At 34.2% G+C, this 18,023-nt stretch overlaps 1 protein-coding gene across 2 annotated transcripts in view; it reads left to right on the forward strand.

Moving 5' to 3' along the window:
* The window catches only part of VPS8 (VPS8 subunit of CORVET complex), an 85,376-nt gene that overhangs the window by 35,866 nt on the left and 31,487 nt on the right, over positions 1–18,023 (forward strand). For both annotated transcript variants that reach the window (XM_026688031.2, XM_026688108.2), the window contains exons 28-35: positions 670–741; positions 2,597–2,716; positions 3,130–3,186; positions 4,128–4,210; positions 7,871–7,955; positions 8,270–8,368; positions 10,870–10,959; positions 15,808–15,854. In XM_026688031.2, coding sequence (XP_026543816.2) covers positions 670–741; positions 2,597–2,716; positions 3,130–3,186; positions 4,128–4,210; positions 7,871–7,955; positions 8,270–8,368; positions 10,870–10,959; positions 15,808–15,854 — 653 coding nt within the window. The remainder of the gene's footprint in view (positions 1–669; positions 742–2,596; positions 2,717–3,129; positions 3,187–4,127; positions 4,211–7,870; positions 7,956–8,269; positions 8,369–10,869; positions 10,960–15,807; positions 15,855–18,023) is intronic.

Consider the following 18,023-nt stretch of genomic DNA (forward strand, 5'->3'; position numbering starts at 1 on the left):
TAACATTACTGTTTGCAAAATGTATATGGGTCCTTAATTGGGACAAGATAAGGAAATCCGAAGCAGAGTCATGATGAGTAGCATTGCATGGGCACAGTGGGATGGGTCCTGCTCTCCCTTGCTTACAGCTCTGACTTGCTTTGTCTCTCCCGCCCCCAGGAAGGGGGAAGATAACATAATAGTTACATTATTTCTTAATTAGTGCTCCCCCCGCTCGATGTGCGGTCTTTTCCAATCTCAGTAAAGGTTTTGAAAATATTGTCTTTCATATCTACCTTGGGGACAGGCTCACCTATACAAGGGGGTCCCCTTGTTCTTCATGAACAGCTTTGCAATAGTTTTGACCAGCATATTGTGACTAGTATAACATTGTAGGCAACCCTTTGAATTGAATGGAGAAATGAGAAAACTAGAGCTAATCATTGCTGTTAATAGTTTCCAATGCTGAATAGTCTCTGAGATAATTTCAGCTTGGCTTATAAATTCTTTCTTAATTAATTGGAGACCATCCATTATTACCTTGTTTCAGACATAATTGTAGCTTCATAAAACTTATGAACAGTATATTGTAACTTCTCAAGACAAGTTTTTATTTTGAATGTTGGGATATATAAAAAATATTGCATGTGAAGTTTTGCTTTTCTCTTCCAATATTCTTTTCTGATAAAGACATTTGAAGATTTTAAGAATGACAAGCAAGCTGTGGAATACCAACAGAGAATTGTGGACATATTACTCAAGGTAGATTTCCTTTGTTTTAGTGGTAAATATAGTAAAATATTTGTAAAATATTTTCTACACCTTATTTATTCATTGTTATCCATTATTTATTTTCATTAAATTATTGTTTTGATTGATGAAACATGAACAAACTACATTCATTAATACCTTATTCTTATAAATGCACAATATTTGGATCAGGTGCCTCTGATCTTGTTGATCCTTACTATTATAATTGGCATCCCCTTAAAAGAGTCATGCCTTTTTCTGCTTGATTTCAAATTCATATCATGATATCAATTATAGGTAAACTATGGTAAACTATGGAAAAATTGGGAGATGAAGAGCTCTATATGTTGCATTGAGTTCCAGAATGATAGGTGGGATATAATTTTAATAAATATAATTTTTCAGAATTTGCACAATCCAGGAAAAGGTGAGACCCTTTTAAGGAGCTGATATCAAGTACAATGGGAATGGATGTACAAGATCTGATGCAATGCAATTTTGCATAATTTGGGTCAAAATATTTTACACCTCTAACGGTAGCCTTTGTGATATGATCAGTCAGTTAATTCCACCTGAAGGTTATGACAGACACCTCCCAAAGACTGCTTACGACCTGTTTTTTAAAGTTACGGCTACTGCAGCTCCCCTGCAGTCATTTGCTCTTACAACTGCCCACAGCAATGCTGCAATGGCCCTCCTTCTCTTTCCTGTCATCCCATCCTCTGGGACCCCACACGCCTAGGACCTACTGCCTACATAGCATCACCTATCGCACACTTAGTTTTTGAAGAGGACCTCATGTTGGGGAAGGCGGTCAGGCCACATGTCTGTCTTCTTTGCCCCCTTTATGTTTACGTTACCCCAAATCCCATGTTACCCCAAATTCATATTATTTCTACTCTTTCCAAGATATAACTATTTAATATCTATATGTACTGTATTGTTTTTGCCATGACATGCTGGTTACCATGTAAAATGCAAATTGACCATAATAACTGTGTCATTGAGTATGGATGATAACTATATGACCATTCTGCATAATTATATCTATATTGCCAATTTATCATCAATTATAAATTAAAATATACAGTGCAAAAAAAGATGCATTGTGGTTTTCACAAAATATGTTATTAAATTCTACAACATAATATATTTATAATTATAATTATTATTCTTTTATTCCTATTATTCTTTATTCTTTTATTATGCAAAGTATATTTGACACTATTTACATTTTATAAACATTATTACTTATATAAGTATTATGCAGGATATATTTTGAAATTATATTTCAAAATATATTCTGCATAATAAAGGAATAGGTATCAGAAACATGAGGTATAAAGTTGATTTGTTGTAAGAATTGAGGAAATGTTGTGTTCCATAAGATAAAATGCTTCGTTGCTCCTTAGTGAGAAAAGATGAGATTTCCTCCCCTATTATTCATTTTCATCTCCTGCCTGCCTCTACCCACTCTTCAGTTATTTATGGTGGTTGAATTGTTTCATAGATCATTCAAGCAATGCCCAGTGTTATCCCACTGATAAGTTCAGAACAATGTCACTGTGACCTAGAAGGTAGAAAAACACTGCTTCCTTTTAGTGATGGAGCTATATCTGCTTACAGCGATAAGCTTGGGGAACATTGTCTTAGAAACCTTGTGTGAATTAAAATTTCCCTTTAAATTTTTTGACAGTGTGTCAGGGAAGACATGTTTACAGTAATTAAGTTCTGAAAATTTTAAATTATTTTTGTACTACTTTATTAAATACAGTGTTGGGTTTTGTTGTTATTTCCATTTCAGGAGAAGATATGTGTGACCTAAATTGTTATGATTAATAAATGTATCTATTTTTCTCCCTTCTAGGTTATGGTGGAGAATTCTGATTTTACCCCATCACAAGTTGGATGCCTTTTTACTTTCCTTGCTCAACAACTTGCTAAGCCAAACAACACATTGTTTGTGAATAGGATGCTATTTGACCAGGTAATATGAATAACCATAATTGGATGGAATTTTTATTCTAGAATGGGCAAAGTCTATGTTGAATTATAAAATAATTGCATTAGTGTGATGCCATCTAGTTTGTAATTATTCTATCTACTATTTCAAAAAGTTTGACATAATTTATGAAGATATGAATGCAATGATTTTAGAAAGGATATGTGGGAAACTAAAGGAGTAAATGCATATTATATTGGGTTTCTGATGTTGCATTTGCATTTCACAGCATTAAGGTATTTTAGAAGCTGGGCTCATATTCCCAAATGTTATGATTTCTATGTTCTTTTCTTCAGTGGGAAATTCTACAGTAGATAAATTTGTAAAGTATGACACAGTACTGTGCTTGAGAAATGGAGCAGAAATATGTATATAATAACATTTTCATTTTTGCTCAGGTCCTTGAATTTCTCTGCAGTCCTGATGATGATTCACGACATTCTGAAAGACAGCAGGTATGAATCGTTAGGATAATATTATTCATGCTGTGAAAATGATTCATGGCTAAGGAAGAAAGATCATTACTAAAAATGACCATACTATAGAGCATAAATGCTAAAACTAGAACTCCACACTGAGAAATAACCAGCTTCTAGAAAACTGCTAAGAGTTTATATATTTAATCAGGGCATATTAATAGTTTTCAGAATCACATACATTGTAGCAGTTCTGATTCTTCACATCAAAACTACAGAGATTCAATATGATCAAATATAGCCCAGAATAACAGTCTGGTGTTGTTACATTTTGATATAATTTACATAGTTTGGTTGCTAATACTTAGAGAGTGATTGAAAAAGTAGATTACATTTTCAAGAGGTGTATATTTCTATGTATGTAATATCAGTTTTCACTTCATTTTTTCCAAATCCCCTCTAATGGAGATAACAGTGCTGGATTATATCAGAAAAGTAGTGAATTGGGCTCGATTACTCTTTTTTTCTAGATTTGATTAGTCAATTGAAGTTCAGGAAGAAAAAGGGGAGACATGCAAGTGTAAGAGACTAGAAGGCTAAAGTATGGAAATGAGATTGTGAGAGTCTATAAGTGCAGAATGTGGTTGAGACAAAAATTATCATGTTTAATCATCTACTCCAAAATTATAGCTTCTCCTTGATTTCAGTCTTGATCAAGATACATACCTAAGAACAAGGAAATTATATGTTGTCCTCGGGTAGTAACCAAGAAATTCCAAAAATAAATTTAATGTCAGAAAGAAGGTCTCTACTTATGTAAATATGTATATTGCAATGAACAAGCAAAGCTTGGAAGAACATAATTTACTCCTTGATGTCTGATGCTTGTTTCATATGTAGGCATAATCTTTTATTGCAAAGGATAAATGTTGTCTCTGAAGGATTTTAACACAATATTTATAATTATATTGTGCTAATAGGTTCTGTTAGAATTGCTTCAGGCTGGAGGTATAGTGCAGTTTGAAGAAAACAGGCTCATTCAAATGGCAGAAAAAGCTGAATTGTAAGTTTCTGTATACCTTTTCTAATTTGTTTTACTCCTTTACAACCATGCTGATAAATCCAGGATTTTTTTAAAAAAAATCATTGTATTATTATGATGCAAATAGTATTATTTTAAAACACAAATGATACATTGTATTATTGAGTACAATGGTATTTATTCTGAATGGATACTATTAATACTTTGACAAATTAGATAACTAAAACCTCTAAAAATAAAAGAAAAAGCTTTATATCAACTATATGAACTCCAGAATATTAATGTTAATAAACTTAGGTTGCTTAAATTTTACATTAAAAACCAAATAGGGCATTGACCAGGATTGTGCCACCAACATTGGCAGTAAAATGACATTTTTTTTGGTGAGAATTGAGAATAAGAATAGAAGTTAGAGGCTGCTTGGAGGCATGTTCACAGTTTTGAGGAGTTAAGGGTAGAAATGGGATGTATTGTCTTCAACTCCTATTCCCAGTTTTTATACACCTTAAAAAGCTCAAAATATTAATCCCATTTATCTCGTCATGCCATCATGTCACTTGAAGGTATTCTGTAACACTCAAATTGGCTAAGAGAGCATGTTTTGGACCTGGTCAATAAATCAATGTCTGCCTTTTTAAGTATGTCTGAAGCCACTTTTTATGGATGCTTACAATTATATTATTGTATTAATCAACAGTTGAATACGTTGATTTGAGATCGATCTGATTTTTATGTCAGCATTTTAACCAAAAGAATCGTGCATCTCTGGCCTTCTAAAAGATATATCTGTGAGGATTATCTGTGAGGATGTTACCATATATCATATGGTATTATATATCACCTTTGAAGCCTGACAATATTCTTCTTCTTATAATTTCATTTTCTTTTTATTGGGATGGAATCTTTTGCTTCTTTAACTTGATCCAAATTGAGGCTGAAATCCTTTATCTGCAGAAGATAAATAGAACCAGAAGAAAAAAAATACATGAGGTGGTTGCTTGGCAACTGCTTTCAGCTGTGAAATCTGTGTTCATCCTCATTGCCTTGTCACTGCAGATGCACTTCAGTACTTAGCACACTATATTGTATAAAATTGTGACCATGAGATTAAGTTTCTGGTGATTACAACTTGACCTACATCCTACTTCTCCAGATGTTGAAACAGTCTCAGTCTGTTAGCTTTAAGATTTGTTTTTATAACTGTCTGATTCTATTATCAGGCTGCTGGGAAATCATAGCAACATTTATGCTGTAAGAGATTAAAATATCTGAACAAGTTTGTCTGACTAACTCCCTACCCAGGTGCTTTTTTACAATAGTAAATAGCTTAATATAAACTGGAAAATGACATGGGTTCAGCTCTATATTCACAAAGAAATTGGCCTTTCCAATTATCCTTTCCATAATATTTCATTGTATAAACTAACAACAGTTATTTTACCTATATCCATTTAACAATTTTATTTATAATCAGTTTTAATATTTTTATATGGTACATTTTCTATATTTGATTTTTATTCTGCCATATCTTTATAAATAGCTCAAAGAGGCCAATATACCTAATTTTCCTTCCTCTTCCTATTTTCCCCACAACAACAACCCTGTGAGTTGAATTGTGTGAGAGAGAAACTAACCCAAGATCACCCACCTGACTTTCATGCCTAAGGCAGGACAAGAACTCGGTTTCCTGGTTTCTAGGCCAACCCCTTATTCACTACACCAAACTTACTTGTTATTTATATCATATTTATGGTATTTTGATTGTATTGCATAAGCCAATTTATCAATGAAATTAATGGAAGTTTATCTTAAAATTAATATGAACAGTTTAGTTTTCTAAACCTTTATATATCCCCAAAATAAATATAAACTGTACACTAAGCATGAAATCTCACTGAAGCAATGCCTTTATTACGGCAAACTTTTACAAAATCTCTGCTTTGGAGTTTCAGGCAATTCAAGTCAGGAAAACAAAATAGGAAGAATGATTATTTATAAATCTATTTGTCCTGTATTATTTTACAAGGCTTACTTCTATTCATGGCTCACTGAGCAGTTTGTAGAATTCATTCAGTAATAGGTTAAAAATTGTACAATAATCATAAAAAGTGACCCCCCCCATCAAATTTTTAGCGTCAGTCAGAATACTTAACCAAACATTATCTTCCCTAAAATAATGATCCACTTCATCCTTCACATACTGAAACTGCCAAGTTTTAATGGCTTCACAGAAAGGAAACCCAAAGGAAAGGATAGCATGATCGCTGGGAAGATGCTATATCAGAGACAGGAAGCTGCAGCAGTGAAAGCCAGCTCCCACAGGGACATCATCTTTTAGATGTTAATGAGAGGAAGAATCCATTAGAAATTGGCAGTTGTGAAGATACTGATTACATTATCAGATAGCATTACAGAGTCACTAGGAAAGCATGTGCATTTTATCAGATACAGAATATTGTCAGATTAAAGTGAAAGTTCTTGCAAAATTTACTGTTTTTTTAAAAAGCAAATAAATATTTAATCCTCCTCCACTGTTTGGAAATAGAAATTCCAGTTCTTAAATGCAGAGGTAGAAAGGCATAGTGATGAGAGACAATTTCTGGACCCTTTGAAACTATTTTTAATCCTGCAGTACTGTGACCACCAGTATGATCTGAGCTTCATTTAAATTCTATTAATTCCTGTTTTGGTTAAGCAAACAATGCAAAAAATTGTATGCACTCATGTCTTTAGCAGGGATTTGAGTTGCTAATATAAAACATTTGTTGTTGTTCTCTTTGGATCAAGCTTGTCTCCTTCCTTTTTTTATAGTTTTGGTATTAGTGTTACTTTAAATATGCCTGGCTTGAGGGTTGTTAATTTTAAATTAAAAAAGAAAGAATGTAAATATTGCATGTATGTAATTCATGTAATAAAATTCTAGTGCTAGTTGAACTCTCTTTAATTTTCTCAAGTGTTACGTAACTAAGCTCCTTCACATCACAAAGACAATTAACTGATATTTCCAGCAAAAAAAGAAGCAGATAGAACAGATACTGAAGTTAAAAAAAAAAAGTGAAGATATGAACAGCAACCCCATATATGAAGCATCTTAGATTAGGTAAAGGAAACATATGTGACTCCCTCCCCTTTCACTGTCATGTTAGATGTCACTGATTTAGAAGGCTTTGTTTTTTTATAAGATAATTTTTTGATTAAAAAAAAATGACAGGAGATATGTTTATCAAGTATGACATTAAAAATTGCTGATACAGCTCAAGGTAATCTGTTTATTAGTTTGTTATAATATCACTTGTGCCTTCATGTCAGTGTTGACTTCTGGTTACTGCCTGGATAAGTTTTCTTGGCAAGGTTTTTCTGAAGTGGCTTTTTTCCCTAGGGCTGAGAGAGAGAGGAATGGCCCAAGGTTACCCAGCTGCCTGTGCCTAAAGTGGGACTAGAATTCATGGTCTCCAGTTTATAGCCTAGTACCTTAACCACTACACCAAACTGGTTCGCTTATGTTTAATAAACAGTATATTAATAACAGTATATTATTAATATCAATAGCAGTATATTAATAGCAGTATGTTATTAATATCAAATATTAAGACAGGAAAAACATGACATGTTTTATAAAACTGCTCTTTTTTAAGGATGTTTATGTCTAAAAAGCACTTAGCTATAATTCTTTTATTTCAGTTACCAAATCTGTGAATTTATATATGAACGGGAACACCGCTATGATAGGATAATTGATTGCTACTTGCATGATCCCTTGAGAAAGGTAATGACATGGTACAAGTTATAGAAGAAAATTCAGATGACATTATTTCATTTTTCAGCAGCTTTTCTGTATGTTTGGGGGGGGTTGGATTAACTTTCTTTTTAAAATAGTTTTTTTAATAGAAATATGCTAAAATGCAATAGTGGCAAATGCTAAAATAAATGATACATTTTCAGTGCCTTGTTCCTTTATTAATGATACATTTTCATGCCATGATTTAGCATGTAATATATGAGGATCAATCATTTAATTTGAAAAAATGTTTCTGTTATGTATTTTTCTTTTTTGTAACCATTTCTATATATTTCTTAAAGGAAGAAGTTTTCTCCTATATCCACAATATTCTTTCCATTCCTGGGTATAGTACAGAAGAAAAGCAATCTGTATGGCAGAAAACTATGAAACATATTGAGGTATGTCTTAAATAAAGTGATTATACATCTTAAATTCTATATATAGTAATATTGCTGATCCTAATAATATAAATGAAAACAGAATAAGACCATATTTCTAATATTTAAATTAATTTTGTCTCTAAATGGAATTGATCTGATTAAGAATAATTACTTTTGAGGATAAAAAACTTCATGCATTACCTGCCAAAGTTAATTAGACAGTTTGGTTCTTCGGATCAGTCACTATGCAGAATAGTTTAAAAGCATTTGTAATCAAATATCCACAGATGAACAAGACTATTCTTAATGGAATTTCAAGATTCACCGTAAAAAGCCCTGGTTCCCCTTTCTCTGTTGTTTTTTATTCTCTGAAAGTTTCCTCAAACATTAAGGGTTATTATGAAGACATTGAATAAGTGGTAGTTTCAACTGGTCTTCAAAGCTCTGACTGTTCCAGCACCCTTGCAATCACATGGTTATTATCTGGCTGCTTGGCAACCAGCTCACATGACAGTTGCAGAATCTCAAGGTCACTCGATCAGAATTTGTGAACTTCACTGCCAGCTTCTAATAAGCAAAGTCAGTGGGAAAACCAGCAGGGAAGGTTGCAAGTCACCCTCACCAGCTTCTCTGCACTTGCACTATGCCTCTGCTGCCACTCCTTAGATACCCTCCCTTGCTGCACCAGCCACTCCACATGCCTTGCTGTATTCATGTTGTACCTCCCTTGCCACTTGAGTACCCTCACACATCTTCACTCACCCAGGAGCAGCCACCCCGAACTATGCTAAGTGCTCCATCTCCTCTATCATTCACATACCCTCTTCCACCTAGCAGTTGCTACCCAAGTTCCACTGTGCTCACAGCACATTACTCCGTCACTCCCCAAGCCTTGCTGCACTTGTGCTGTACCTCCCCTGCCATTCGCACACCTTCACACAGTCTCTTCCACCCAGCAGCAGCTACCCAACTGCTGCCATACTCATGACATGCCACCACTCAGACCTCCTCTCCCATCCAGCAGCAGCTTCCCAAGCCTCATCGTGCTTGCTTTGTGCTTTCTTGGTCACCCATACACCCTTGGCTCCCTCTCCCATCCAGCAGCATTGCTTGGCCTGCTTGCAAGCCTTTGGGACTAGCAACATTCTGTTGATTTTGTTTGTTGAAAGCTGACGAGAAGTTGTGAGGAGATGTTCACTGGAGGACCCCCGTTCCTTGCTTAGCAACGGCAACATGGGCTGCAGGAATTGGTATTGATAAGCGATGCAGTCATGTGATATTGTGCTTTATGACCGCAATGCTAATGATACAAATTCTTGTCCCAGTTGTTGTCATAGCTCAAGGACTATCTCCACCTATAGTCCTCAAGGATTATAAGATCCATAGTTTTCCATTTCCCTAGTGGTATGTTTTCTAAAGAAGAAAGCCTTTCATACATTGAACAGATCATGCTGGATAAGGAAGGATGATGACTTCAAAGTGTTGGTTCAAACTGAAAGTCTCACGAGTCTGGAACACCATTGCAGCCCTGCTACATACATACAGACTCCAGGTTTGGCATATGGGTGCTCCTGAACAATCATGCTACACAGTGATCCAAAAAATAAAACCTAAAGTTAGTATGTATAAACATAATACGGAGTGATACGGTTGTTCTAAAAACTGTAATATGACTTTTCCAACTTGGGAGTTATAATAGGAGAAAAAACTAATAAATAGACTCGGTTGACTACAGCTAGAGGAAAGCATTAGCAGTAAATAGGATGTATGAATGTGGCAGAGAAGGAAAATTCTAATTCCTTTTTAGCCTCTAGGACACTTGAAAATATGAAAACAGACCTGAGATTTCTTGGTTTGCCTAATTATTATGCATGTAATCATTTTTATTTTACGCAGTAAATATGGAAGCATGTATTACTATTTATTAGCCACATTAATTGGATAGAAACTATATATACAGATTGCAGATATATGCTTAAAAATTGGTTCTGCAAATTAGTAAAGTATTAAAATGTCACCCTTGACAATGGTTTTCCAGTATACTTCCAATAGAATTTTTTATGGAAATATGCATAAAATAGCAATACTAACCAATTATGCACCCAATGTTTTAATCTTAATTGGACTGTAGTCTTTAATTGAAATTTAATATAAAAATGCATATGAAAACTAGTTAATTGTAGTAGAATCGATGGGTTCTGAAAACACTTTCCTACTGAATACTTATTTTGTATAAAGCTAGAAGAAACTGCTTGAATGTACGTAGAAGCCAACAAGACACTTATGAAAAATTCAGAATAGAGAATTTGGTATTCTCAGGCAACATTTATTCTTCAGTGAAGAAAAAGAAACATAATAACAGAAATGTCCTTTATCTCCTTACCTTACTAATATAACAAGAAAGAAACATTTGGAATAGAATTCAGAGTAAATTCTGAAATATTGCAAACAGAATTAAAATTTCATGTATTTAATCCTGAAATTCGTGGATCTGTAAAGTCTTTTTTTCTTTTGCTTAGGAGCTGACATCAGTGAGTCCTTTTAAAACAGCAGATCTTATTTCTATTCATTTCAGTAATGAGATTGAACAAATAATTCAGATTCTACAGGTAAAGATTTATTAAGCAATTAAATTGATGTGTAGTGTTTTATCACAAAAAATATTTTTTCATTTTCCTAAACGTTGAAGAGCCTATCTTTCAAAAGTCTAGATGTGTACAATTACTTATAATAAGTAAAACTAGAGATTTTTTTTTCTAAATTAAAAAAGGGATGATATATGTCCAGTCAACAAGCACAGTTTTCCCAAATACTTGGTGCTTTCCACCTTGACTTTGATACTCTTTCAGCAGAAACTCCAAGTGAAATATTGTTGCCAGCTTTTTAAAATGAAAGCTTAATTGTATATCCTAGATACTGATTCTAATCACCTTTGATACCCATGGGTTAGAAATATTATGAACTAATTTCACTGTTCTCTTTTAAATCAACATACTATGTCTCTGAGTAAAGCAATACAAGACCCCACAGAAAACAATGAGCTTTGCTTACAAAAAACCAGGTATTACTGCCACATGTTTGTATGAATGGGATTAAATCTCACTGAACTGAAATAGATCATTTTTCAAACCATTTTGTAACTATGATTCAAAGGTGGAAATTGACTGATTTAAAGTACATTTCCCTCTCCACTGTCATATGTACATATGCACACATACAAATGTAATAACTGATATACTTTTGTTATCTTGGCATCAAAAACTGGTAAATTAGAAAGAAGCAGAATTTTTAGGAGAAAAGTAATTTTTCTTACAAAATAATATTTTTGTCCCTTATCACAATATAGTTTGCTGCTGATTTCTTTCCCACTTCTGTTGTAGTGAAAAAATAGTTAATTAGTGTACAGTGTCTTTGGGTGTGCATTTTACTAGAATGTATGTTCAAAATTTGAACCCAGGTTTGTACTGTAATTTTATCATATTTACTTGGAGTTAATGCCTCTGAAAGAGGAGGAAAGCGTGTTGAATATGTTAACTACCTTGAGTTATTTGTAAAAATAATAAAGGTGAGATATAAAACAAACAGTAACTATAATACAGTTGCACTATATGCTTCTGTTCTGCACTCACATACTTCAAAAACCATTTCTTTACAAGTGGCAAATCTCTGAAAATGTAACTTTTCTGCCAGACTTTTAATGGCTAGTTTATTTTAGAATTTTTTAAAAAATTGCATTCTATTTTTAAATTTTTATTAGCTGACCTAAGTGCCTGCGAGGATAGAAGAATGAGACTTAAGTAAAATAAGATAGGAAAGAAACCAGTCTTAACAGAATAATAGAGTTAGAAGGGACCTTGAAAGTCTTTTAATCCCTCTGCTCAAGCAGGAAACCCTACACCCTATTTCAGACATTTCAAACCTCCAATATGAGAGCATCCAAAACTTCTGGAGAAAAGTTGTTCTACCGATTAATCGTTCTGTGAGGAAATTTCTCCATAGTTCTAGATTGCTCCTCTCCTTGATTAGTTTCCATCCATTGCTTCTTGTCCTCCCTTCAGGTGCTTTGGAGAATAGGTTGACCCCTTCTTCCTTGTGGCAGCCCCTGAGATATTGGATTAATGTGATCATATTACCCATAATCCTTCCTTTTATTAAACTAGACATACCTAATCCCTACAACCATTCTTCATAAACTTTAACCCGCAGTCCCCTAATCATCTTGGCTGCTCTTCTGTGCACTCTTTCTAGAGTCTCAACATCTTTTTTATATCATGGGAACCAAAACTGTAGTTCCAAGTGTGTTCTTACCAGGGAATTATAAAGTGGTACTAACACTTCACCTGATCTTGATTCTACCTCTATACTGTTGCAGTCTAGGACTGTGCTGGCTTTTACGGTATCTGAGCACACTGCTGGCTCGTGTTTAAGTGATTGTCCACTAGGACTCCAAGATCCTTCTCGTAGTTACTAGGTCTTTTGAGGCAACAATCTGATATAAATATAACATTAAATAACCTGCTCACCATATTCCAACCAGTTTCACCTTTCTGTCTCTGCCTCCTTCTCTTTTCATTCTAAAGAAAGGCAGGGAATCCTAAGTCTTTTTATTGGCTAGTTGACAAGATTTGTTCCCCCTGCTTCTGTATTAACCGTAATTTCAGCTCCTTCCATTCCATAAAACACTTACAGAGCCGTTCATAAAATGAGCTCAGATGTAGTACAATATTGCTAAAATCTATAGCATCATGAAATGCCTTTAGGAGAAATGTGTTTGAAGCTAACTTCAAGTGATATTTACGTCTTGTGTATTGATCTTTTTACTTCCCTTGGAACTTGCTAAATGTTCCTTCCTGATTTTTTTCCAACTTTATATTTCTTTCTTTCTTTCTTTCTCTCTCCCTCCCTCCCTCCCTCTCTCTCTCTCTCTCTCTCTCTCTCTCTGTGTGTGTGTGTGTGTGTGTGTGTGTTTTAAATTGCAGCAGGACAAGCCTGGAAAATGCTCAGAATTTTTAACAGCATAAATTATGCATTTAAATAACATTAAAGGTATATTTCCCATTTTAAAGAAAAATTGTTAACAACCTAGGAAACATATTGTCATATGCCAAATCTCATCTAGTCTTATGGCTTCTTTTCTTTGCATTTCAGAATGCAAAAATACATTGTCTATATTTTAAAATAGTAGCTTATTTGAAACAATAAATAGGAGATGGTGCTGTATTAAAAAACTTTTTCACATTATAAGAACTCGTCCATGCTGTCATTATAATGTACACATCCATATCTATATACAAAAGCTATTGGGTGCATCGTTATTAAGAGTAATACTGTTATTTAGATTTCTTTTTATAACTATCCTTCTGATTTCCTCTTAGATTTGTTGTGTAACAAGAAACGTTTAGCCATGAAAATATAGCTAATTAATTCATTAACAATTCTTAGATTTATCTATTTCTATACAAATTTCTGTTCTATGAAATCTGCATCACTTACCAAAGGTCAGGTTTTTAAATCTTGATTTACTGTGCCAGTTTCAACAAATCCAGATCCATCTATTTCTGTTAAAATCAAGCAGATTGCCTATCAAAATATTACTACAGCTCTTTTAAAGAAGTTGCAATAATTTGTTTGCAAATATGTCAGAGGAATTAAAATCCCTTGTTTGTTTTTCCCACTCATCCTTTTCTGTGTTTTTGTAATGCTACTGATTTTCAGCAATCAAAATTCATTCCTGGTCAAACTCTAAACCAAGATGAATTCCACCAGTTTGTTTATTTTGCAAGGAATATAAATCCTTCCATTCCCTACTATCCTGTCAGAGCTGAAGAAGCTTCTTGGATGAGAAGTGAAACATCTTCAAAAGAAAAAACAAGAAAGTCCAGTTGCCTCCTAGGGGGAAAACAGCATCTTTGGGACAATAAAAGAACAAGCAGTCACAAGACATGCCACAGACTAAACCCAAACATCTGTGACACCAAAAATAGCAATCATTGCAAGAGAGAACATGTAAACAACACAGTGAAATAATAGAATTCAAGGATAAGTTAAAACAATACAGATTGCTCAGTCAACTGGGCACTACATGGGGTTAGTACTGCAAGCTACTTCTGCAACCAGCTGCCTACAATTTGGCAGTTCAAATCCCACCAGCTCAAGGTTGACTCAGCCTTCCATCCTTCCGAGGTGGGTAAAATGAGGACCCAAATTGTTGGGGGCAATATGCTGACTCTGTAAACCGCTTAGAGAGGGCTGTAAAGCACTATAAAGCGGTATATAAGTCTAAGTGCTATTGCTATTAATAAACATAGTTTCTGAGGAGAGTTGTCACAAAGGATAAGAAATCAAATTTTGCAAAATTATCAGTATCTAAGATCATGCTGCTTTCTTAAAATTTTCATACTCAACCACAATATTTTGTATTTGGAAGGAAGATATTTAAAAGAAGTCTGCCCTTGATGTTATTAAAAAGAATGTTTTTTTAATGGACTGATAGATGGAAGCTTATTGGTGTTCCTCCCAGTGAGAACATTGGCAGTAGCAAACAAATTGCATTAAAATGGGTCTGGTTTCTTTTGATACATAATGTAATCTTTAGGGAAGATTAAACACATTGTAGAAGACACACAGAGTGTGAGGTTGAACATCAGTTGAGAAGATATTCTTGCATATATTCCAGAATTCCCAGCAGTATTCAGGTGTTCTGTGACAGACAGTGGCTGTAATAGGAAGCCTGAGTTATGCTGCCATATATTTGAATGCCTGCTGTTTGTACCAATTTAAAATAGCTTGATGATGTTAAATAATGTAATGTGCTCGTAGAAGCAGCTGTTTTTGAATCTAGACATGTTATTATCTTTAGCCAGTGAATATTAAATGGATTTAATGCTTTGGAATACTTTGTTCTGTAACTGCTGAATGTCATTCGTATTTATAATAGATCAAGTACAGGTAATCCTCAACTTACAACCACAATGGAGCCCAAAATTTCTGTTGTAAAGTGAAACATTTGTTAAGTGAGTTTTGCCCTTGTTAGATTTCTTTCTTATGACCTTTCTTGTTAAATGAATCACTGTATTTATTAGTAATATGGTTGTTAATTGAATCTGGCTTCCCCATTGTCTTTGCTTGTCAGAAGGTCACAAAAAGTGATTCATGTGACCCCAGGACAATGCAACCATCATAAATATGAGTCAGTTGCCAAGCGTCAGAATTTTGATCACATGACCATGGGGATGCTTCAAAGGTCATAAGTGTGAAAAATGGTCAAAAGTCACTTTTTTCAGTGCTGCTGTAACTTCAAAAGGTCATTGAAGGAACTGTTGTAAGTTGAGGATTACCTGTATACCTAATTTACAGGGAAATCATAAGCAGACTGAATCACTAAATATGCTAAAATATTAAGAATAGTTGAATCTTAAACACTGTGTTCACTTTGCTTTCCTACCTTTTCTTGTCAGGATGAACATTTGCTTTTCCAATTTTTGAAGAGTCTCCTTGATCCAAGGTATGTATGCATTTTAACTCCTGAAATCTCATTAAACAATCCTATTGTGAAGAAACAAATTTGTGGCTTGAAATGGTATTTTATCGTATAGATTAGACTTTTGTGGTATCTGATGATGATTGTCATTAATTAATATTCCATTTACAAGGAATCTTTAAACAGATCTACCATCCAGTTTCTCTGATTCTTGGACCCACTTTAATAGTGAAATCAATTGACTTTTCTTGTGAGAGTTAGTTTCATCTCACTTAGCAGAGAAACTTGATTTTAACATACAAGGCACTATAAAAAATTGAAAAGTAACAGAAAGCATTTCATAAAGCCATTCGTATGTCAAGGATGCTGCTGGATCTCATACTGATACTCTTTGTTACAGGGATCCTAAATAGTGTGAGAGATACTTATAAGACATTGTATAACCACTCATTCAGTCACGGGCAAAAATGTTCTTGGCTTTCTTTATATACCAAAGCAACCCTACAGATCCACATTTCTCCCTTGCCCATTCCAATTTATGTCTAGTTTAAAACAGATTCTCAGTTAAATTAAATCTTGCAACCTAATCTCCTTCTAATTCCATTCCTTTCAATATATTTATATCACAAGAGGATTTTTTTTACTGTAATTAGATTCTCTGCTACAAAGACTACAGGCTGTTAGAATAAAATCTGTTTTAATAAAATAATGTATACATTGAAGAGAAGGTGGATTTTTGCTTGGGAATATCTTCTGTTCTTAATATCTTCATTATTAAGTTTTTCTCAAACAATAGCAGAGAATGTCTCTTGCTAGGAATTTAGGTATTGTAATTATAATGTATCTGGAAGATGTCAAATTGGTGAAGTCTATAGTAACTTAAAAATCAATCTATGTTACTTCCTCACTTTGTTAAAATATAGCTAATTATGTTTGCCTGAACAAAATTACAATTAAGTCACAATTTGCTTCAATTTCTTATTCTTTGCCTGTCTTTTTTTCTTTTTTGTATATCATTTAACAATCCAAATTCTTTGGTTTCTCACAGTTTTAGAGAAATCAGTAGAAGCCAGTCATTCTATGCAGTCATCAGATACCTGCACAGTATAGTGAGCTGGTCAAAGGAGGGCAGGGAGGCTACCAATGTGAAGACCTGGAAGCTCCTCACAATGTATGGAGGCTTCCATCCTGAGTCCAACATTTATAACCAGAGGCTATACACCATCCAGAGAGAGAGCAGGCAGGGTCTGATGAGTGTCAAAGCCATTGTCCTCAGAGCATTCAGGCGTACATTTATTTATTTATTTATTTATTTGATTTGCCAATTGTTTACAAGATAATAAGTATAAGTGTATACATAGTTGTGAATACATGAAATGGGTACATATAAGAAAAATAAAAGAATAAGAGAAACAATAGGACAGGGACGGTAGGCACGTTGGTGCGCTTATGCACGCCCCTACAGACCTCTTAGGAAAGGGGTGAGGTCAATAGTAGACAGTCTAAGGTTAAAGTTTTTGGGGTTTGGGGAAGAGACTACAGAGTCGGGTAGAGTATTCCAGACATTGACCACTCTATTGCTGAAGTCGTATTTCCTGCAATCAAGTTTGGTGCGGTTTACTTTGAGTTTGTATCTATTGTGTGCTCTTGTGTTGTTATGGTTGAAGCTGAAGTATTCATTGACAGGTAGGACATTGCAATGTATGATTTTATATACCATGCTTAAGTCAGATCGAAGGCGGCGTAATTCAAGGTTTTCTAGTTCTAGAATTTCAAGTCTGGTGGCATAAGGTATTCTACAACGAGTAGAAGAGTGGAGAACTCTTCTTGTGAAATATTTCTGGACTTTCTCAATTGTGTTAATATCAGATACGTAATGAGGGTTCCAGACTGATGAACTGTATTCGAGTATTGGTCTAGCAAATGTTTTGTATGCTCTGGTTAGTAGTGTGATATTACCAGAGAAAAAGCTACGTAGGATTAGGTTAACAACTCTTAATGCCTTTTTGGCTATGTAGTTGCAGTGGGCTCTAGCACTTAGATCATTAGAGGTGAGTATTCCAAGGTCCTTTACAGAGCTTGGGTCATCAACAAGATCTTGGCTATTCAGCTTGTATTTTATTTTCTGATTTTTTTTTGCCAATATGTAGGACAGAGCATTTATTTGTTGAGATTTGAAGTTGCCATTTGTTT

Source organism: Notechis scutatus, chromosome 4 (genome assembly GCF_049901735.1).
Source record: "Notechis scutatus isolate UNSWTSFEM ecotype Mainland chromosome 4, rNotScu1.2, whole genome shotgun sequence".
NCBI classification, from domain to species: Eukaryota; Metazoa; Chordata; class Lepidosauria; order Squamata; family Elapidae; genus Notechis; species Notechis scutatus.